At 31.6% G+C, this 24190-nt stretch overlaps 2 protein-coding genes and 1 pseudogene across 3 annotated transcripts; 1 reads left to right on the top strand and 2 right to left on the bottom strand.

Moving 5' to 3' along the window:
- Positions 1-754: 754 nt before the first annotated feature.
- Positions 755-3629, bottom strand: LOC129309330 (60S ribosomal protein L19-1-like; annotated as a pseudogene).
- A 1874-nt stretch (positions 3630-5503) lies between these two features.
- On the top strand, positions 5504-6377 carry LOC129310063 (uncharacterized). Its single transcript, XM_054951899.1, has one exon. The coding sequence runs from the start codon at positions 5601-5603 to the stop codon at positions 6207-6209; it is 609 nt and encodes a 202-aa protein (XP_054807874.1). The 5' UTR covers positions 5504-5600; the 3' UTR covers positions 6210-6377.
- A 14537-nt stretch (positions 6378-20914) lies between these two features.
- Positions 20915-22938, bottom strand: LOC129307945 (ethylene-responsive transcription factor RAP2-3-like). 2 transcript variants are annotated; one of them, XM_054948897.1, is made up of 2 exons: positions 22621-22938; positions 20915-21870 (listed from the first exon to the last, which is right to left on the bottom strand). In XM_054948897.1, exons 1-2 carry the CDS (start codon positions 22796-22798, stop codon positions 21308-21310), a joined length of 741 nt encoding a protein of 246 aa, XP_054804872.1. In that variant the 5' UTR covers positions 22799-22938; the 3' UTR covers positions 20915-21307. The 2 variants fall into 2 exon arrangements, with proteins under 2 accessions (XP_054804872.1, XP_054804871.1); XM_054948896.1 differs by having other exon boundaries at positions 20915-21876; positions 22621-22937.
- Positions 22939-24190: the final 1252 nt, after the last annotated feature.

A 24190-nucleotide genomic window follows, 5' to 3' on the forward strand; every position in this document is an offset into this window, starting at 1 on the left:
GAATTCTTCAAAAATATTGATTATTAACTCAACACAACAGTTGAATTTATAAAAATTTTAAAAGAACTAAACATTTGCTGGAATGTAAATATTTTTAAGTGAATGTTTACTTTGATTTTATAAAAACTTCATCCCTCATTGAATGTAACTTCTAGCCACCCTTTCTCAACAATTATCAAAAACATTAAAAATCTCACAATGAAAAATTGAGAGATCACCTTTGATCATACATATAAAGAAATCAACTTTTGCACCTCTAGCTCATAAAATTTCAAGAGAATATTTTAATATTATTTATTTAACAGATCACGCTTGACATGACTTGATATTTTAATATTGGTTTTGTTACACGGTTTTACTGTGGCAATGCATTAAAAAATAAAACACAAGGTATTATATTTCTTTTGGATTCTCGACTTCCCAGTAATCATGGATCTCTCCGGTAATTTGCATGACACGATCGAAGGTATTTTCTTTATGTCATGCAACGTCGTAATGTTGACTACTTTTTTCAAAATTTCTTTATTTTTCTAAATAAAAGCAGTAGGATGACATTATAGAATGCAATTACGCAGACTAACAGTTGGCTCATTCCTTTTTTATTAAAAAAAAAAAAATCAAGTTCTGCTCATTTTACTACATAAAGTAGGGGGGGGGGATTAGATGACGGACGGGGTTTTAGGACTAAGGATCATATATAATAAGAAATAGACAGGAGGAAGATGAAGGGAAGCCCCATAACAAAGAGACTTGCTTCCAACAAAATTCTTCTGTATTAAAAACCTCAAAAGGATACAGCGCACAGAAGGTTTAGCCCCCCAAAAGAAAACAAAGAAAGAAAGAAAAGGAAAGGAAAAATACGAACATACAGGTTACTGTACCTTCATCAGCTTGAATTCTCTACATTTGGCGCAAGAGAAAAATGTGACTTGAGCACGTACTAAATTAAGAAGATAATATTACAGCTTAGTTCGAACGTTCGCTTCCCACAGATAACAAAATAGCTCCAAGATAGACACTTCTATTCAACATCCGACAATCAACCTCCATTCTTTAGCATCCGTGCACTGGAATCTCAGCTCAGCATCACTTCTTTGTTTTCTTAGCACCCCTAAAGGAAAGATAACATCCAAATTTGTAAATGATATAAAAACAGATATAATTCAGGAAAGTTATATAGTCAACAGATTAATGCTTACTCAGCCTGTGGTTGTGATGCTGCCTGAGGTACTCTCTCTCCAGGCCCCTATACAGTTCACATACATACAACGTTAACTTACCAATCAGTTTATGAATTTCTTCAGTTTACCACATATAGCAGCAGCAAGGATAAAGTCTGGTGAATCACAAGTCTAAAGATGGCAAGCAAACTATTGGGTGAAAAATGAATTTTTATGCTAGCCAGCAGCATTTCGATGACAAGAAAATAAAATTGTATCTCTTCCGAGTTTTATGGGTCAAGGAGAAGAATGGAGATGAAACCACGGCATACCTGTGCCAACCGCTCCTCTTTCCTTGCCAGCTTTCTCTCCCTGCTTGCCTTGCTCTTAGCACGCTTGGCCTCAAATTGGTCAGACAGAGTTTTCTCCCTGGCCTTTTCAGCCTTGGATTTGTGGATGCTCTCCATTAAAACACGCTTGTTCTTGAAGACATTACCTTTCACCTTCATGTACATGTCATGGTACATGTGCTTGTCAATTTTTTTAGCTTCACGATACTTGCGAAGCAGACGCCTCAACACACGCATTCTCCTCATCCATAGTACTTTTGTTGGCAGTCGTGCCTCCCTAGTACCCTTACGCTTACCTTAAGTAATAAAAATCAAATGAGCCCCCATCAATGACTTCTTAAGACAAAAATGTGCGACAGAACAAACCACAAATTCTAACAATAAATCATACCATATCCAGAATGCCGACCCTTTCTCTTGGCCTCCTTCATTCTTCGAGCACGAGATCTAGAGTGAATCTTTGTGGGCTTCCTAATTACGAAGCCATCCTTCACAAGTTTTCTGATGTTTTGTCCTGTCATTAGCCATTAAGCCATTATTACAATGGATGTCATCAAGAGTTCAACACCCATGCAACAGAAGAAGCTGACAAGCTTACAATCCTGACCAGAAGAAACATCTGGGAGACCAAGTCTATATTTTAAAATGGATGATAATTTCACCAACATGTCCAACAAGACAACATTCCTGCCTCAAGATCAACAAGCAAAATATTGAATTCATGACTAAGCTGCTTAGGGAACAAGTTACAACCAATTTAGGCAATTTTCACCAGTCACTTTCTTTATCTCTCTCTTTTAACTAATCTTAGATAACAAGGTCATTTTTGGCAAAACTTGGATGGTTTAAACCACTTCCTCAAAAGATTGAAACGATCTCAAAGCACTAATAGTCATTCGCGAGACTTAAAAATACAGTTCGTTCGGAGAATATTGCCTCAAACGAGGCAGAACACATTAGCACAGGTGCACACATAGAGGAGAGAACGTGCTTCAATAAACTGAATAGCGCATCAGCTTCATTACTCACTCACAGATGATAGTACACTAGTATTTATAGACAGCGCTCTACATGTTTGTTTTCGGAACACTCGCAAACTAACTAACCTAACCAGATATATATTTAGTTCTAACAGCTAAACTACTACCAGCTTAATTAATAATATTCCTGCCATTACATAAAAGATTTAACACCTGAATGAGATAGGACAAGAACTGGAAACCAAATTGGCCACTTCACCTCTATATTATATCGTGCATCATGATGAATAGAAAAAGGAAACAAATTTGTCCGTTTCTATATCTATCAAAGCCCATGTATATACGAGCAACACCAATTTCCATCTCAGGAAATATAAGATACAGGTGAAGTGGGAAATAAGTTGGCTGAATTCAATAATTGGTTTGCTAAAAACAACTTGCATATGTAATCCTGGTCTGTATTGGTCTATAAGCGAGACTCTGTTATTCTTTGCTAGAAAGCAAGATATCCGACACCAACACCGACAAAGATGAAAAATGAAATTTGATCTTCCTTGAAAAGCAATTTTTCCAGAACCTGCTATTCACATCCAAACTATCAAAAAAATACGCTTTCGATTCCCAATAAAATTAATCATTTTTCAAACAGAAACCGGGCTCAAGACATATCATCATCATCATCATACACATATTTTCCGTGGATCCATCTGTGTAAAGTATAAACTAACGAGTGTTCACCTCATGTTACACTCAATAACAAAAACTTTTAATCCACGATTTATAAGCGAACTCAACAACTTGGATCAAAGCTAATTATGATAAAGTTTCGTTGTAACTGGGGTAATATACTGGCATGAAAGATAAAAAAATTGGAGAAAGAAATAAGAGAAGTACTAGAATTGGCCATGGAAATCTCGTTGACTTCATTGGGATCAAGCCAAACCTTCCCTTCCCGCATTTGAGTACACTGGCAGCTAGCCGCTTCTGAAGCTTCAGTGAAACCATGACCAGGCTTCCCCGCTTCCGCGTGTGGTCGTGAGTGGAAACTTGAGACTTGAGAGAGCTTTTCAGTTTTCAGGCGGTTCCTTTTATCCGGAGAAGATGATGACCAGAGTCGGCAGTTAGGGTTTTGAAGTCACTAATGCCACAATTACCGGATTTCATTTTTTATATTATTTTTATCCAACATAAATATTCTTGGAGGACGAAAGCCGAAAAGCGTCAATCCATTTCTTTTTTTTTTTTTCCAACAATATATTAATATCCGTCTAAAATATAAAATTTGTAATAAATTAATTGAATCATTCTTAAATTACGAATAATATAATTTATTTTTACATTAGCAAAACTAAATCTAAAGACTCGTGCTTCTTATAGAGTCCAAAAATAAAGTCTGGTTGTTTGTTACATGCCTCATGTACAAATTGTCCTCTTATTCAAATAATTTTATTGGATACACAGTCAATAAAATATGAGTATCTTTTTGGGGTTTATCATTCATAATATAACAATCTAAAGTTTAATTTTTTACTAGAAGAGAGATACCCATACTTGATAGTTGTCTGTGATTTAAATATAATTATTTTTATAAAATATATATATATATATATATATGGTTTTGGACAGTTAAAAAATCCAAAACAAAAACGCTGTAAAAAAATTGCGTGATCCACAGTAAATGGTGGAACTTGATTCTCGGGCTCCACATTAGTAGAGTTGGAAATATAGGCAGGCTTGACCCTTAAAGGCCTGATTCTTATGAATTTAGCTTTTAAGGGCTTGAGCCTTGAAATCTAATTTTTTATTTTAAACCCTGTTTCTCAAGTCCAACCCTTATGTAAAGGGCTCAGAGTCGGGCCCATAAACTTTTTTCAAAAAAATAAAAAAATAAAATTAAAGGTTATAAATTAATTAAAATATTCTGAAATTAAAAGAAATAAAATTCTCATAATTTTTTAAAAATTAAACAACACACATTTAGAAGTCTAGTAATAAAATATAATTTTGATTAAAAAATAATTTATTTTTTATAAATATACAAACATAATAATTATAGAAAAATAAAAAATATCAAAAATTTTATATTATACACTGATATTTATTAAATTATATTAAATTAATTTTATAAAAATTAAATTTAATAATAAATAATGTGTGTAAGATCAGGTAAGCAGGTCATTGGCTTCAAATACGTGTTTCACTAAAGAAAATAATAATAATAATAATAATAATAATATAACAAGGCTTGAAGGGCTACCCGAACCCGAGCCTTATTTTACAGTACTTATCAGGACAAAGCCTTCAAATCCGATTACTTTTTAAAAAAATTTATTTTCAAAGGCCAAACCTTTATTTAAATTCAAGCCTGCCCCTTATTCCCGACTCTACACATGAGACAAGGGCTTTGAGATTTTGTCTTGTTAACATAAAAATAAATCATACTATTTACGATTTTAGAATGATTTACTTTAATTTTTGTTTGGCCAAGATTTACTTTAGATGAAAGTGCACATTTAATTTATTAACTTCATATAATATTTTATTTTGACTTCTTAATACAGATAGTTTATTTAACAATAAATTTTTTATATAAAATTTTTAAATATTAATAAAATATTTTTAAATATTAATATATTAAGTTTAATTTTTTAAAATGAAAATGATATTTGAAAAAAATTAATCAATTTAAAGTTAATTCTATTAAAATTAAATGACTGAAAATATATTTTATAAAATAAAATAATTAAATTAAAAATTTATATAATTAAAATTAAAAAATTAAATGTATATTTTAAACTTTAATTTATTATAAATTTATATTTTATTTTTTATTGAACTGAAATTTTTTTAATACAGCATTATTATTATTATTATTATTATTATTATTATTATTATATAGTAATAAATTTTTTTAAGTTAAATTTAAGGTGTACAGTGATATTTTAAAGCAGACGTCCGTCCCAGCTCCGTTCCCATGGAAGCGCTTCGTTTTGATGAAAATTCGGAATCCGTTATGTTGAGTCGTTGACGTTTGTTATTTCGCGTGCTCCGCAATTTTCATTTTCGTCCATAGGGTCCTGAAGCTTTGTTGATTCCGGGAAAAAATCGCGATGGTAATGGACATTTTCGTCGCCGATACTGTAACACTAGCCGCTGCGAAAGGCCTTGGGGTTGCCAAGCTCCTCCTCCTTCGAAGCTGTTGTGCCACCTGTAATCTCTCCGTAACCGATTCGTACGCCGAACAATCGTCTTCTTGTTCCCCGCCATCTTCCAAATTTCTCCAGATCTCGGCCTTGATTTTGCCGGTGGACGCACTTGCACCGCCGCCGGTGAAATCCAATACATACAGAATGCCGCGTCGGACCCTTATCCGCAGAAAACAACGGGCGAAGCGCCGGTTGTCTGGTGGTGATTCGGGGGACACAGGTGATGAGGGATTCTTCTTTGGTGATGGCGGCAATCGTCCTTTTGGCCGCGGCGGTTTCGGTGGCGGTGGTGGGAGTTGGAATTTTAATCGATTCGGAGAAGGGCATAGTTGGGATGATTCATCGTCTTCGTATTCGGACCCTGCGTTCGATTTCGTCTATCAGGTTCTGTCCTGGATTATGCTTTCCAATTGTCTGCATTTTGCTTTCAAAAAGATTGTTCGAGATTTTACCGATGGAATTGTGGATGCCGATAGAGAAAAAGTTCCCAGGAGATTGGCGCCAATTTGCTGATTTGGTGCTTTTATCACATGTAAATCAATGCTTGCCGGTGGAAATTGTCATGATTGGGGATTACTTCTGTATTTGGACAGGATTTTAGATCTTCATTTTCGTTCATGTAAATATTGTATATAATTCTCATTTAATCTATTATATGATTGTAGATTCTTTGTTTGGATACGCTATTGTGTTTTAGTATACTGCACTTATTGCTTTTGTTACAGTTTGCTAGTGAATTGTCATTCAGTTCTTTTAAATGTTGGTTATTGCCACCAAAATCACAGGATCTAATTGAGGCTACTACTAATTTAGTTTGCAGGTTTCATCTCGCTTTTTGCTAGGTTCCCTTCAATGTTGTTATTCTTATCAATGCTACATGTATTGTTACAATGTGTGTTACTAATTCTTGCTCAGTTTAGATGCTGCTTATTAGTACCACACTAAGTCACAGGGTCTAATCTATGCTACTTTGTAGGTAGTTATCAATATCCGTTTCTACTCCCCTTTTAATTTAATGTTCTACTGTTATCAAAGTGGTCAATGCAAGCATTTGTTCTTGCATTGTGCTAATAAATTGTTATTTTATTCAATTTATGATGTTGCTTATTACCGCCCTAAGTCAAGCTGGTCTATGCTACCAAAGTTGCAGCGTCTCTCCTTGCTTCAGTTGAATGGCTTACAGTTATCAAAAGTAGTCAATTCAAACATTTATTGTTGATGTGTGTGCTAGTGAATTGCTGTTCAGTTTAGATGTGTTAATTGTTGCCACTTAAAGTCACCGGCGTCTAGTCTGTGGTTCTTGGCGGTTTTAGTAGGTTATCTTGTTTATGATGTTGAGAGGCATTTATTGGCCTTGTGGCCAACTTCCACACGGATTTTGATCAAAAGTTCAAAGTTAGCTTGCAATCTGCTCATAGTACTGCACAACTACGTAGCCATAATCGTGGACTGTATCTGCGGAAAGGGCAAAAGGAGGAATAGCTTGAGACTCTAGGCAATAACTTCTTGTGGATCTTTTTAGTTTTGCGTGAAGCACCTCTTATCTTGTCCCACACCAAACTAAGAGGACTTCGACAAGCCCAGATTAATCCAATTGAACCGGGATGAGATCCTTTCAAATCAAAGCTTTATCAACAATGATTTGGTATTCTCTGAGCTCAAATTTAAGACCTCTAGTTAAGTTGATTTAACTTTTTAACTAGTTGAACTAAATGTCCGGTGGTAAATTCTTATGGATCTTTTCTGAGTGATTTATCAATAAAACTTGGTTGAGGTGGACTTACACTATGATATTTGATTGTCTTCTCTCTCTCTCTCTCTCCCTCCCCCTCATGTTGATGATAGGTCTTAGTTTTTTCCATGGGTTTCGACCGAATGCAGTATTTTTGTTTCTACCTTCTTATTTGTTTAGCTCTCCTTTCTGGCTGTATTTTAAGGTTGATATTGCCTCAGGAACTTTTTTAGGAAATATACCGTCGTCCTGTTCTGTCCTTTATTGATTGATAGATGAATATTGAAAAAGGATCACGCTAGTAACAAATGCCAGGATTTAATTAGCTTTATACAAATTATGCCTTGTCCTTGGCATTATTTGCATTTCAAAGTTGTCGGGTGAGATTGGCCTTGACAGCTTGTGTTTCTTTCTTGTTCTTAAAGAATACTTTTTGCATCCCTAGATATAAATCCTAATTCTTATCTTTCTTTTGTTCCTAAATATAAACCTCAATACAAATTTTTAGGTATAAGTAATATTTGTTTTCAAAAATTTCCCTATAGAGAATATAAATTTCCTATTTCACCCATTAATTTTTATAAGTAGATGCACTTTTTCTCATGACATGAAATAAAAGAGTATAAACTAATTTTTACTCAATACTGATTTTGATATCCCATTGATTTGTGTGTTTTTCAGTATTAGGGTTTATGTCCAGGGACCAGGAAGTGCTTTCTTGTTTCTTTCTGCCATAGTGGCCTCCGTTTTTCGGGAACCAACGAAGGGGTCACTATTTTACAAGAACCAGTTTATTATGAGGGTTTGAGTTCAAATCCTGGGGGAAAAAATATTATGTTATTTTAGAGCACTTCATAGGAAAAATCGAAGAGTAAACGTTTGTCTATCAATGATTCTTCAACTGTACCAGAACGTGAGTCGCTCCATGAGGCAGTGGCTGATACTTTGAGACAAGAAGTTGCCGTAAAGATGGTAGAGAATTCTGGGGAAGTCTTGAGATGTCAATTTAGTAACTTACTAAAGGCAACTTAATTATGAAAATTTTGAATGACTTGCAAGAGGCACGCTTTTCTCTTATTAGCCAGAAAATAAATGAATAAAAACATTATATAATAACGTATTATCATGTTTCAATCCATTCCCCGTCTGTCTGTCTGTCTTTTTCTTCTTTTTTCCCCAGAAAGGGTTGTGACTTGTGAGCGAGTTTATTCCCTTTCAGATTACATGAAGTGAATTTTGAATTTGGGACGCATCAAGTGAGAAATTGAGTACAAGCACTAACATCTGTTGCCTGCTTACGGAGCTTTTGATAACCCACATGCCAACCTTTTGATTTTACAGCCCAGAAAAAGTTAGCATGCTATGACACGTAATGGTGTCATGATCTTCATTTCATCCAGTCTCACCAGCCTGACTTTTTAAGGGGAGAGGTTTCTGTCATTTTACATACATTTTCCTTAGTGTTGTTCGTGGCTTATTTCCAGTGTTTTCAAACAAAAAAAAAACATTTTAAAGTTATTTAATTATTTGTTTATAAGTACTTGTTTAACCAAAAAAAATATAAATGAGCTGGGTCTTAAAAACTCATGAAAATTAAAACATGTTTTTAAGCTTAAAAAATGCTTACAGATCAATCTCAATAACATTCTCATATCAACAATGAAATTTGAGTTATTGGCTAAATTAATAAATTATTAGCAACTAAGCTAGCGTCCATTGGTAGCTTGTCTACTAGTATTAGTTAGTTATTAAATTAAGTCATATTATAGTTATAATAGGGAATTAGTGTATCAAATTAAAACTTGTATTTCTAAAAATGAATGCATTAAATTTATATTGGGAAAAATTAAAAACTGGTAAAAACTCATGAAAATTAAAACATGCTTTTAAACTTAAAAAATACTTAGAGATCAATCTCAATAACATTCTCATATCAACAATGAAATTTGAGTTATTGGCTAAATTAATAAATTATTAGCAACTGAACTAGTGTCCATTGGTAGCCTGTTTACTAGTAGTAGTTAGTTATTAAATTAAGTCATATTATAGTTATAATAGGGAATTAGTGTATCAAATTAAAACTGGTATTTCTAAAAATGAATGCATTAAATTTATATTGGGAAAAATTAATTTTTTTAGTTCTTTAATTTTAAATTTACTTGCAATTTAGTCCCTCAAGTATAACTCGCTGCAACTCAATTCTTTAATTATGATTCGTTATGATTCAATCCCTCAACTTTTGATTCATGTATAACTTAATCCTTATTTTTCAATTTTTTCAAAAAATATCCTTATCAAATAAGAGGAATAAAAAAATGTTCATATCTTACTTGAAAATATCTCCTCTTACTCTTTGATATGGAATCTAAACTAGTATAAAAAAATAAAACTAATAAAAATTGAGATGTTAAAGTATAAATAAGTTAAAAATTAAAAAAATTAAATTGTAAGTAAATTATATTTAAGAGACTGAATTATAAATAAATTAAAAGTTAAAAAAATAAAGATTAACTTTTCTTTTATATTAAGTTTTCTTTTTTACAAGTGCGAAGGTAAGCGACGACTTATACAATCCAGCTAAAGCTGTTACTGATGTGATTAATAGCTTTCATGATCTGCCCCTGCCAACATGGGAGGGCAAAATCTAAAACCATCAAAAATATTGGTGGACCAAAAACAAATTTCACATTTTTATAAAAAATTTAAAAAAAAATATGAAAGGAGCATTGGAATTGGGGAGGGCTTCCCCCACCCCCAACTCTGCATTCGTCACTGGCCACGAGGAACTTGCACATGATTCTTTTTGTAAATAACCACGTGTCCGCATACTATAAACATGGGGTTAGATTTTGACCCCCATCACTATGGTTAGACCAGAACAATTCGAAACTGATTTTAATAGTTCAGATTTAAAATTTTTGAACTCTAATTTTTCATATAGAAAATTATTCTTTGCTAAAGTGACAGTTCTAAAATTATCTTTTATTTTAAATAATAAAATTGTATCAGATAAGAACCATCCAAATTGGTGCGCGCGAAACCGGATCCCTGACTGTCACAGATCGTCAATGTAATACTACTGTTGTCTTGTGATTGTTTGACATAGATAGATAGCCTAACACTGATGAGTGATGGCCATAGTACTAAACGTATAAAAAGAAAACTTAGAAAAAAATTGATATAGCATCTTAATCCTCTTAATTTTGTTTATTAATAAAAAAATTATTAACTCTATAAATTCAAAATATTGTAAAATGAGTTTTTAAATTTTTCAGAGCGATTAACGAGATTTTTTAAAAATAAAAATCGGTCGAGAACATATTTTTAGGATTAGATTTTTTTAATTTTTGTAAAAATGAGTATTTAATTATGATCATTTGCCGGAAGTTCCGAAAGGTAATGTCAAAGCACAGTGAAGTTTAAATTATGACAAAACCGTACGTGGCATTCATCTGCTGGGAAATTACTTTTATTTTTTAAAAAGAAAAATAAAAGCCAGCAATGATTAAGAAAAACAAACAAACAGTTTGGATCCATGAATCTAGCGTGGATTTCGGACGGAGATTGAGGCTCTTTATGGATTTCCCCGAACCAGTTTTATGTTTATCTTAATGCTGAATATTCTCTGATAAGATACAACTAGTGACTTTTATTGGCAATAATCCGAATTAAGAGGGGCCACGCACACGGTGATGATTCTTTGTTCATTATCATTATTATTTAATTATTTATATATAAGTGCAAATGGGGACACCAAAACGATTTGTTTTTGGTTGTGTCACTTCAGGGTGTCTTAGATTTCAATTCACATAAACAGCCAAATTAGAAGTGGACCTTTTAATTATTTGGGTTAGTTTCATGAACCTCACTCCCGAATCGTGTTATTATTTTATTATTTAGTAAACAACTTGGTTTTCTCACTAAGTATTCTTTCAGTATAATAATCTTTCGTTGTCATTATTCTTAAATAAATGCTAATAATTAGTATCACTGTGTTATATGCATGTAAGTACAGTGTGACATGTGGATCTTCAGCTATTATTTGCCGACTATGGAAAAAATATTACGTGCACAGCTCAGCTAGTAGTACGCAGAATAAAATAAAGAAATGAAAAATAATAATTTTATGGATAGGAAATTTTTTTTTCCACATCACTGGATAATAAAAATAAAATAAAAAGGTTTTTCTGTAGTTACAAGAGTTTGACATTTTATACCTCTATCACCGCATTACTCAACTCTTATCAATTATAGTCTAAATTGGCCTTATTAGGTGCAAAGATAGCTGACATATATATATATATATATATATAAACGAAATATATTTTTCCCTTGCAATATACAAGATATATAATAAATAAAAAAAATTTGAAGATTGTATTCAAATTTATTGAATTTAAATAATTCAAATATGCAGATAAATATAAAAAAGGAATAAAATTAAGATTTCATGAAATCAATAAAATATGGGAAAATATTGAAAAAATGTTGCGTCTAACTTAAAATGATCAAACTATTTATAAACTATAATCATTGTATTTTTTAAGATAATTTTGCTTCATTTTTTTTTAGTGAATTTACCTATCATAAGCGTTGCTCAAAATAATCAAAATGAAATCAATTTTTCGAAGATGAAAAGAATTATCCAAACTATTGTACTTTAGATATGAGGACGTGGCCGGGTTCCACTTGTTAATTAAATTCTTTACATTAAATATGTTTTTCAGAACAGTGCACTTCAACAAAATATAGTTTGTCATCTAATTTTCGGCAAAAAAAATTAATTTATTACACATTTTCTAAGTTTTATCTATTTTAAATTTATTTTTTAATTACTAAATGTAATTTTTTTTATCTTTAATATTTTCTTTGTTATATATTTTGGCTTATACATTCTTTAGTCTTAGAGGTCTTATGTCCATATTTTTAATTGTGGATCATGTACGAATACTCATGTAAAATACAGATTCTCAAGTTGTAGATATTGAAGTTTGAAGTGCAAATGCAAAAAAAAAAAACAATAATTATAAAAAGTATATGTTAATTTTTAAGGGTCATTATTTATTATTTATACTTTTCTTTTTCTATTTTATATATCATGAGATTCGAGGATGAGCAAAGTTTGAATATGAGCGAACAACGAGAAGACGAAAAAATCAACGCACGATTAAGAAGTGAATTGCATACAGAGTATCTAATCATCTAGAGTACTTATTGGATATAGCGGTCCCACTAACTGCGAAGCGACGAAAAGAAGGGCATAGTTCATGAACCTAGCTAGGAATTTTTTGAAATTTTTTATTTATTTGTCGACATCAAGAAGTATTCTGTTAATTAAATTAAATTATTCTGTTATAATGTATTTGGCTCGTGCTTGTCCGATCCAGAGCTTAAACTATTATTAATTGACTTGCAATGACAACTTTATACTTTTGGGTTAACTGTATGTTCATTCTTAAAATATTTTTTAAAAAACATCTAACACTTTAACATTTTATTAAAATAAATTTTTTGTTAAAATTATTAAAATAAAATATTTTTATCCTTTTATCAAAATTTCAACATTGATCTTGAAGGTTGATTATTAAAAAATTTGATAAAAATAGTAAAAATATTTCGTTGTAATAACTTTAAAAATAAAATTATTTCAATAAAAATATTAAAATATTGGGTGCTCTTTAAAAAATATTTTAAAAATAAAAATACACATTTATTTTTTTATTTTTCCTGCTAGGCCGTCCTCCGAAATTTAAAGTAATAATTTGTTAGCGTACAAAGAACATTGTCTTTTTTTTTTCTAAACTTAGTTTATTATTGAGTGCACTAAGCACATAGCATGCATGTTATTGAATACTTTAATTAACAAGAAATTTGAGTATAATATTGTCCACCAACAAGGGTCGAGGACATAGAACTTATTCATTAAATTTTACTCTCTCTATTTAAAAATATAAGACATTTTAAATTAAATTTTAACTTCCAATAAATTAACTAACCATTTAAACTAACATCCTCTTCTCATGTTTATTCTTATTTCATGAGTTAATTATTTCACTTAAAAATAAATATAAAATTATTTATTTATTAGGAGCAAATGTATATTAATTATTCCTTAAAATATTATTCAACACTTCAAAAACTAATAGTATTTATTGCCAAGATTTTTTTTAAAAGACATTAATATGTACACAACACACACACACACACATTTTCCAGTTAGATAAATTTTTTGAGCGTAATTCTGTCGACACTTTTTTGTAATCTTTACTATATCTTTTTTCTATTCGCTACCTTTGGAGGCAAAAACTAGTAGTATTTGTAATTAATTACCCATACAAGCACGATGGTTTTTCCCTTCTTTTGAAAGGCACTGGAAACTGTACTTGCCTGTCGATTTAATAATAATAATAATAATAAAACTGAAAAACTAAACTTGTCATTAAATTGGACAATGCACTAATTATATTCAAACATTAACAGTCAAATCATAATTATGAAACTGTGTGATCATATTAATTACAAACAAGGCATTTTATTGAATAAGTTAAAATACTGGTTTTACAATTTACTAGTTAAATCAGCATGTGAAATTAATCAAATTTTCAATACTATGCTTTTAATTAATGACAAAAAGTCACAAAATATTAGACTTTTAAACAACAAAGTGTAAAAAATTAGGCATATATTCCATTTGTCTTTCTATATTAAAATACTTTTTTTGTCCTAAATTATAAGACACTTTTAAAAAAGATTTAACGTTTTAAAATATGAGACACTTTGATAAAAATAAGGTTTCATTAATGATAATTTTTTAATATTATTCTTTCTATATATTCTCTCTCTTTAATATTCTTTTATCAATTGAATATTAAATGAAGAGTATTTTTAAATATTTATATTTTTATTTTAAAAAAAGTAAAATTATAAAGTGTATTTAATGAATTTTATTGATATATAAAATTTTATTTAAAAATATTTTATAATTTAAGATGGAGGGAGTAGTTAAGGCAATCAAACTGGATAAGGCGCAATACCTTCAAAGTTCAAACATTAGGTGGTTCCATTTTCTCCCTTTTAATTATAGACAACATTTTTGACAGCAATAAGAGAATAAATCATTAAATACAATTGAACTCCTTTCGGCCTTCTCAATCCAAGAATAAATGCAATATCCCACACATACAAGAGGATGTAAGAATACGTATAGGGAACAAGAATAGCTAGCCAGGGTTAGGCAGATACATGTATGCAAGTCAAATATTGCGTACAATGTGAACCCAAACAACATGACTTACCAACTCTCTCTTACCTTATTTTAGTCAAATCAAACCCTAAACTTTTACCTTTGTCCACCTTCACTGTTTCTTTTTTTTCCTTTTATTGTCATGAATTATGATGGAACCTTCATTCTAAAATGTCGCCCTAAAATTATTATATCTGCTTAAAGTTGTCATGATAAATTCACTGGATTCACTGTTGCATCCACGCTTTGTCGTATTAATTTCCAACCACTTGTTATTCCTCACTGGACACGAAGGTTATTGGAGAGTCTCGTGTTTGTTACTTTTTCAAAAACTTTTGTATTGTTATTTAAATTTATGGACAAGAATGCTCCGCAATGACAGAGCCAAGATCTCGAATCGGAGTAATGTTAGAATTAGAATTTTTGGCACTAGAAAAAAATTTTTATCTCTTTCAAATTTATTATTCTCTTTTCTTCTTTTTTCTCTTTATTTTTTTAATTTAACCTCCAATTGCGCACTTGCAAGTACAGCAAACCAATGAAGGGCATTCAACGAGCTAATTCTAAAGTCTCAAATCTTCATTCTTTATTTACTAGTTTCTAACTAATATTCGAGGTGAGGATGAGCAGGTCTAAATATTCGAGGTGAGGATGAGCAGGTCTAATTTAATTTAGTCAAATTAGGTCTTTTTTATCTATTTTTTAAAGGATTAATAATTAAATAATATCAACACTTAGGTATAGTAAAATTATAGGTTAATATGGGCTTTGAGTTAAAAAAAATTAAATTTTAGATCTAAGCTAAAAACTAAAATTAAAATGAGTTTAAAGTTTAATATATTAAAATAAAGAAGCAAAGTATAAGGATACCCAAAAAAAACAATAAAAGAAGCAAAGTGTGAGAAGAAAAGAGGACAAACTACAAAATATGAAAATTCATACCTCACACATGTCATTTTCCTTGAGTATGCCCCTCCAACTAGAGGTGGGAAACAGGCAAACTTGGCCTATACGAGCTCGGCCCATAACCCATAACGATTAGGCCCTTAAGTTTGATTTTTTAAAAATAGACTAATTTAAAGTCCGACTCTTATTCAAATGGCTTAAAGCCGGGCCCATAAACCCTTGATTATTATTTTCTTATTTTTAAAAATTAAAAATTTCAATTATAACATTTCATATATTATTAAAATACAAATTATAGTATTAAAAAATTAAAACAAATAATAGAAAATTAAATCTTAAAGCATAAACATATATTTTTAAAAATAAAATTAAATCTTAAAGTATAAACATATATTTTTAAAAATAAATAATTGAAAACTAAATTTTAAAGTATAAACATATATTTTAAAGTTTAAATTCAATTTAAAAGATAAAAATATTTTACCTTTTTAGAGTTAAAATGAAAAAGGGCCACCTGAGTCAAAGCTCATTTTTTTAGGGTATATCAGGGCTGAGTTTCAAAACCTGATTTTCATAAAAAATGACATTTTTTAAGCCCAAATTTTTTTTAAAAATGGGTTTAAATGGTCAAGCCCAACCCTTGTTCCGGACTATACTTTCAACTACATGTGGCTCTAGAGTGTTGTTATTTAATATATATATATATATATATAGAGAGAGAGAGAGAGAGAGAGAGAGAGAGAGAGAGAGAGAGAGAGAGAGAGAGAGAGAGAGAGAGCAAATGATATGTTCTGCTTAAAAGTTAAGTCTATCCATATTATTAAAAGTTAGGAAACTTGTATCGATTTATTGAAGAATAAGATCTCCACATTCATAACAAGCTAAATTAGTGAGTTAAATATATTATTTATTACTTATGAATATACTATGATTTGGTATGAAATTTATATTGTACACGAATGTTAATTTTCCATGAAGGATAACAAATAATTTTAAATCAAGGAAAAATCTTATTTCAGAACAAACTAATAATAACTTATTCAAGTAAATTATATATATTCTTCCAACGACTTCTTTCTCCTCATTTGAAACTTTTTTCAAACGTGTCCCACTTCCCTTTTCTGTTGTTTCTTACACGTCTCTTGGTCTTATATCAATCTCCGCACATTCAAATGATGAAAGGCATCGATCAGACCAACGTCTAATTTTTGCGTCAAAGTTCATTGCATTCGCCATTAAGAATATTTTCTTTTAAATTTGGACATAAATAGATTTGATAAATATGTACGGTCCTCTTCTTTTGTCAACCATGCCTCGAGTTAGCTAATCACTTCAGAGTTCAAACATTGAACAGTGAAGACGATTTAAATTAAGTTCTTTACCAACAAAGGAAAAAGAAAAAACTCTTACCAAAACAACAGATACGTACATCTTTTCTGGTCTATCAATGCATTGTTCAATCCGGGTGCAAATCATTGCGCAAGAATCTCTTATTTGCAAATGATAAATTTGTAGTTTGACTGTATTTTAATACTTGGATTGAATGATACCAAAATTTCAGTAATGTGCCGATATGCTTCAAAGTAATTATCAATCTATCATTCAAGGTTATGTGCATATATAGATTTTAAAAGTTATTACATAGTTTAAATTAAATTAAATTAAATTAAAAATATTTATATTAAAAATGTTAAAATATTGGCATACTTAGCTCCATTTATCATTATTTGTATAGATAAAGCATATGGTGATAACAATTGACTAATAATTTATTAAAATTTGTAAGTAACTATTATTTTAAAGGAAAACTAATTAAAAATTGATTTTTTAAATAAATTAAAAATTTTAAGTATTTGGATTGGCCTAAATAAGTCAAGAGTCTTGGAGCGAGATTTGATTATATAAGTTTTTTTTTAGTTCGAATCTATTTGAGCCAGCACGAAGTGATCCTACTTGTATTACTAGCTTTGAAATTAAAAATACATGACAAAATATTTAATACATGGCAAAATATTTAATGTTGCCAATTTTCCCCTCTTTTTTTTTTGTTCATATGTTCTTCTATTATATTGGAAATAATTATGTTCTAAATATAATTGAACATTAAATGTAAAGTACCTAATATAAATTCAAACATTAATTTCTTATATTATAATGGACCAGCCTTTTCGATCTGTTACACCCAACATAAATACTTTTGTACTCGTAAAAACATCAACTGAGATTGGGTCTATTGGGAAAAAAAAAAAAATTGGGTCTATTTTTTAAGGATCTCAAGGACACACTTATGACTTATTCCACATTAATGATCAACCTGCTACATTTTTCCAAAAAAAAAAAAAAAACATTACCGCACGTGTTTGGCCAGAGCTTACTATCCGCGACTAATCGCTTGGGATTTGAAACTTTCAAATTAACACCATCATCATCATCAATCACAATAAGTACCTTTGTGTGTGACGGTGGAAACTTCAGAACATGATTGAAGGTTAAACGATAGTATGATAAGATATTCATATAATTTATACTTTGTTTATAAATAATCTGCAAACATATAACAAAAAAAAAAGTTTAATTGAATTAGGTTTCGCGACTCATTAGGATCAGGTCGTTACGACATTTCTTTAAACTCAAAGAATACTTATAAAAATATTTAAATATTGTTCATTAATAAAGTTCTCATATTGATAGTGGAATTTGACTCCACAGCCTTGTTCCAGATTGACTTTTGTTGATTTCCTTTTAATATACAAATAAAAATATATCTTACTTATTGGACACATGGAAAGATAAGTTTTGAGATGAGTTTATGTTATATTTTATTTAAAATAAACAAATTATGAAAAAAAGTGCTTATTTTATGTTTCATATTATATTATAGTATTTTCTATTGCACGTGTGTTTCTTCTATTTTTTCAAGGTTAAGGGGCAAAAATACTTAAAAATTTTTTTAAAAAGAGTATTAAGTATTTTTATTTTTTAGTTAAAACAATGTCATCTTAAAAGTGTTAAAGATAAAGCAAGGTCACTCCAGGTTCAAAAAAAAGTGCAATTTTGCGTCGTTGAATCTAAAAAACAAGGTTGACTATTAAAAATGATTTTTGACCATTTCCACATGTCCTTTTGCATTTGTTCCTGAATTGTCCTTCTCTCTCACACATGCAAGAAACCCATCTTTTTTATATTTTCTCTAATCCAGAGTGTAGAAAATCTTGCTATTTTTCGTTGATTGAGCGTACCAATTCAGTTTCCATAAAAACCAATGGAAAAGAGTGACACGATGAGGAATTCCTTGTTTTTATCCAACTAGATTTTGCAAACCCGTGCGTTGCACGAGGATGATTCTATCTTTTGGCTTCATGGATCCGGGCTTTTCCAAATTCTGGAGATGGAGAGAAAAACAACAATTCAAAAAGAGGAAAACCAAAACATGCGTCAAATTATTAATCAAAACAAGAGACTTAATAATTAATGAATGTTTGGATTAACAATAAGGATAAAATTGCTTTTTTTTTTTTAAACTTTTAAAATGACATTGTTTCAATAAAAAAATAACGATGCCAGTCCTCCTTTCATGAAACATTTGGGACATTTTTTGTCTTTCAACTCTTTTTTTAATTGAAGATAGTTATATTCAAAATATATTCAGGCATTAAATACAAAAACCTCTTTTTATGAAACTTTAAACCTTAATTGTACTTGTTAAAGCTTGATGTACTTTATTTTTAAATAGGTAAAATAAAGAAAAAATAGCATTCAAGCATTACCGTATACAATTTATACCCTATAAAAACTAAATAATTTTAGAATAGCTCTATTAGTGAATGATTTGAGACGTTTAACCTATTTAATTTTGACAACAACTTATTTGTAATTAACAATAATACATTAGGACGTTTAACAAGTAAAATAAGTAAAGTTTTAAAGCTCTCAATTTATAATTGTCTATGTTAGATTAACAAGTGACATTCATAAAATAACAACAATTCATTTGAAATTAACAATAATCTATTATGGTTTTAACAAGTTAAAAAAATTAATAGAAAATATTTAGTTGTATGTGTTAGTCATTCACTAACAAGTACCCGCTTGGTTTTAATAACTTATTTGCAACTAACAACAATACATTGAGATATTTAATAAGTAAAATGAGTAAAGTTTTGAAACCCTCAATTTATAATTGTCCATATTAGATTAATAAATAACATTTATAAAATAATAAGTTTTGTTCAGAAATTAATAACACATCATTACGTTATCACATGGAAGTAATTTTGTGTTTTGTTTAATACTTATATAATTTTTTTTTTTGCCATGGCCACCAAGCTTTTTAGTTGCCAAGGTCATTGAAATCAAATACTCTTTTAGCCACCTAAAAAGTTTACTTTTCAAATAAAATATTGTTAGTGCTGGAGCTCTAGCGACTAGTGGTCGATGACCTTGTCGATAGCAAGGTCTCCGACAACCTGACCATGATAATGAGAGTTTTTTTTTTACTATTTAAGGAGCATTTCAGTCTTTTTATTTATAAAATTAATATATCAAAGATTAAAAGATTACAAAGCTACTTTAAAATCATTTGATCTTTATGAAATATAAATTTTATATAATAATTCTCTAATGTTACTTTTTCTAAAATAAAAATAAAAAAGAATAATGACATTTTTATAACAATTAAAATTGAACAAATAATAATGATATAACTTAAATAAAGAAAATATATAATTTATTTAAATTTCAAGTATATATATAAAAGAAAAGAACTAATCAAATGATAAATCAATCAAGCTGACTGATATGAAAACTTTGACTATTAATTGCATTCTTTGACCACAGTAAAAAATTACTCTATTCGTTCGGAAGCATGAGTCTCTTGAAACGAACGCCGATGCCACACCATAGTATAGCTAGTCACATTCATCAATATATATATATATATATATTATTTTAAATTATAAAACACTTTTAAATAAAATTTTATATATTAATAAATCTTATTAAATATATCTAACAATATTATCTTTTTAAAATAAAAATATAAATTTTTAAAAATATTTATTATTTAATATATTAAAAAAATAAAAATTAATTATAAAAAAATAAAAAATAATATTAAAATTAATACATTTAATGAAACTTTAATTCATTAAAAAATATTTTATATTTTAAAATAAAAAATTTTTTTAAAAATATTTTATAATTTAAAACGGATGAAATATTATATATACAGAGTTAGTTGGTGTTTCCAGTACGGGGAGGATTTGGGATTTACCAGGGAAGCATGAACCAACTTTGGAAACGGGCAATCAGTGGGGAGGTGATGAGACAGACCAGACAAAACACGACAACCACACCGCCATGTACTACTATGATTCACTGTCCCATTACATTCAACTTCATCCATCAAACATGCATCCGACCAGCCACACCACCATATAGTTCTACTACTGTTACAAATACACACATGCACACCACCCTCGCCTTTATTTCTCCAGTATTTACGATGCCACCACCTTAGTTAAAGTCTTTCACCTACTCACCCCCACCGACCCCAAAAAAATAAAAAAAGACACAAACACAACCATAATCCTTAAGAGAACCTTAACCATAACCATCCACACGAGTTTGTTCATACAGACAGTCAATAAAAGTCGCTTCATCTAATAATACCCTCCATTAATTCAACCTCGCCACCACTGGACCACCAAGGGTGCTTCCCTAAATTAGACCTCAGTACAAGAGCTCACTATTTGCCATGTGATTCAACACGACGTCGTCCAGCATCCACATCTCCACCGACTCCGCCCACTCGTCGCCGTCGCTGCTCCCTCCTCCGCTCACCGCCTGCTGCTGCTCGCTCGTCTCTTCCTCGGGCTCCAGTCCCAGCAGCGACTCCAGGTCTGATATCTGCTGCTTCAGCTCCAGATCCGCCTGGTACGGCGTCGGTGGCCCGGTTGGATGGTTGCTCCCGTCACTCAGCTCTGGGCTCAGGCACCGCTTCTTGGCGGGTCGCTCCGGCTGAGGACTCGGGGCGGTAGCGGCCGGGAAGTTGAGCTTGGCTTTGTCGCCGCGGATGCGCTTGGCCGCTTCGTCGTAGGCTCTGGCGGCTTCTTCGGCGGTGTTGTAGGTGCCGAGCCACACCCGGACGCCCTTGTGTGGGTCCCTTATCTCTGCGGCCCACTTGCCCCACGGCCTCTGCCTTATTCCTCTGTACACGTTCTTGCGTGCTCTCTGTCCAGTGCTCTTCCCGCCTGCTTTCTCTGCGCTAACGCTTTTCTTCTCCTTCTTCTCGCCTGCCTCTTCACACAGTAACCACACATTTTATCATTACTATATTCCAGAATTTTCTGGCCAAGTTTTATTTTCTTGGGAGATGGCGTCTTTCCCGGAAAATTTTGAGAGAAGTGTTGCGTGAATCTAAGACAATTCTGATATTTCAGGAGGTTTGAGTATCTCGATAATCAATAATTATTTCAGTCGAGTGACAAATTATTTTATTAACATGCATCCATATGTATAATATTGAAACAATCAAGAGAGCTCAATCCTTCTAAAGAAAAGTTTTTTTAGCTTTCAGATTTCCCTCCTTTATTGCTTACTTTTCAATAAGCATAAAAAATGTAAAGAAAACTCTCTTTCCTACCGCCAAATAATTCATCGCTTAAACTTTACTCCATTTCTAATCTGACTCGTTGTTGTGTGCACACCCTACCTAACCACCACCAAACAAACATATTGAATATAATTAACACAATTCACCAGGTGATGAATATAGCATACCACTTCAGAAGAATTATTCTCATGCTATCTAAGATCGAAGCTACCAGTTATTAAACGTATTACGATTAAAAAGCTCTTATACACTGATGAATAACCTCCCTCCCCAAAAAAATATTGATTTCATACACAAGAATGCTCAAAGAAAATGACGGTCTAGACATAAACAACTGGATTTTCTGAACAAAATACGAAAACGTTGCCATCAAACACTGCATAAGAAAACTAGAATTAAGGAAACAAACGACAAGAGAAGAATATTTTACCTTTACTGATTGGGACTTGAGGGAGTTTCCGAGGCGTTTGGTTTTTGGCAGAACCGGCGTTAATATCGAAGCCAAGGAGGTCGGAGAAAGGGTCGAGCTCGGACCAGAAGTCACCGGCGGTGAGTTTCCGGCCTCGCTTGACGGCAATGAAATCGGAAATGATAGCTCCACCACACATGATCAAAACAGAGAGAGAGAGAGAGAGAGAGACAAGAAAAGATGAAGCAAGATTCTCGTTTCTGTCACTGTAAACGAACGAGCGAGAGAGTGTATGAATCCCCGAATCCAAAATGAACGTGAAGGAGAGAAAGTGAGAGGACAGGGGTCATAGAGGTCTCTGGAATTTATAGAACGACGTTAGCCCCACACTAGACGACAAACTCCCTCCTAATCATGATTTCTCTCTTTGATAATCGCACGGTCCTGCTTGAGCGAGATTCCCAGGGTGGCCGTTGGATCTCTGAACGGTTGGCTCTTGGGTTGAGGGAGGTCGGGCCCACGTGTGGGGTTGGTTAGAGTTGATAAACGGGCGGGCCAAGCTCATATGGGCTCGGCCCTTATGGGCTTAGGCCCTAAAGCCCGGTTACCCTAATTTTACCTCAAAATTAAAGTCCGGCCCTTATTTATAGGGCTTAGGGCCAGGCCCATAAGCCCGGATAAGAATAAAATAAAATAAAATAAAATTTAATATTAAAATTTATTTAGAATATTTTAAAATTTAACATATATCAAACCAAAGTCTCACATAATCTAAAAAATGAACAAAAAATTTAAAAGTCCAAATAAGATGAAGGCAAACATCATCATCAATCCTAATCAAGATCTCCCTCATTATCATCCATAAATAAAATATTAAAACCCTCAGATGTAAGTCTACTTGTGAAAGATGGAGGCGGAGGCTCAATATTAATTATTTCTGCAGCTTCTTCTTCATCACCTACCATAATTATTAATTAAATTGTTTTATTATCAAATATATATCTATACATATATCACAAGATAAAATATAAAAATTACTATAAAATGGCACAAAACAATTCAACCAATTGCTGGTACAAAATACAAATCAATGTTTGCACATTATCTGAAAAGAGGTAAAAAAATACTTTGTGAATAGTAAAACGGGCTTCACGGGCCGCCCGAGCCCGAGCCGGTTTTTCTAGAGCTTAAAAGGGCCGGGCTTTGAAGCCCGGTTATCCTAAAAAATGCTAAATTTTTAAACCCGAACCCTTATTAAAACGGACTTAAACGGGCGGCCCGTCAAGCCCGGCCCTTATTCCCGACTCTAGGGTTGGTCCACGTTTCGGCTACTGGTTGGGATGTGTAGAAAACGACGGTGTGGTTGAGTGTAGGATTTTGTTAGGAATAACGCACGTCAGTTTGCCCCACAAATTAAGGGGTTCTCTGAGGAATCCCGGCATGTACCGTACAGAGACACTTCAATTTTGGTTTGACTCTAGACCTTTGCCCCTAGACGGCATCAGAATCACGATTTTAGCCCTGTTCTCTATTTTTTTTATTTTTAAATTGTCATGAATTTTTTTTTCTTTTTTTTTTTTGGTTCTTCACG

The sequence above is a fragment of the Prosopis cineraria genome, unplaced genomic scaffold, assembly GCF_029017545.1.
Source record: "Prosopis cineraria cultivar Desert tree isolate PC_DT_omini unplaced genomic scaffold, ASM2901754v1 PC4, whole genome shotgun sequence".
Taxonomy (NCBI): domain Eukaryota; kingdom Viridiplantae; phylum Streptophyta; class Magnoliopsida; order Fabales; family Fabaceae; genus Prosopis; species Prosopis cineraria.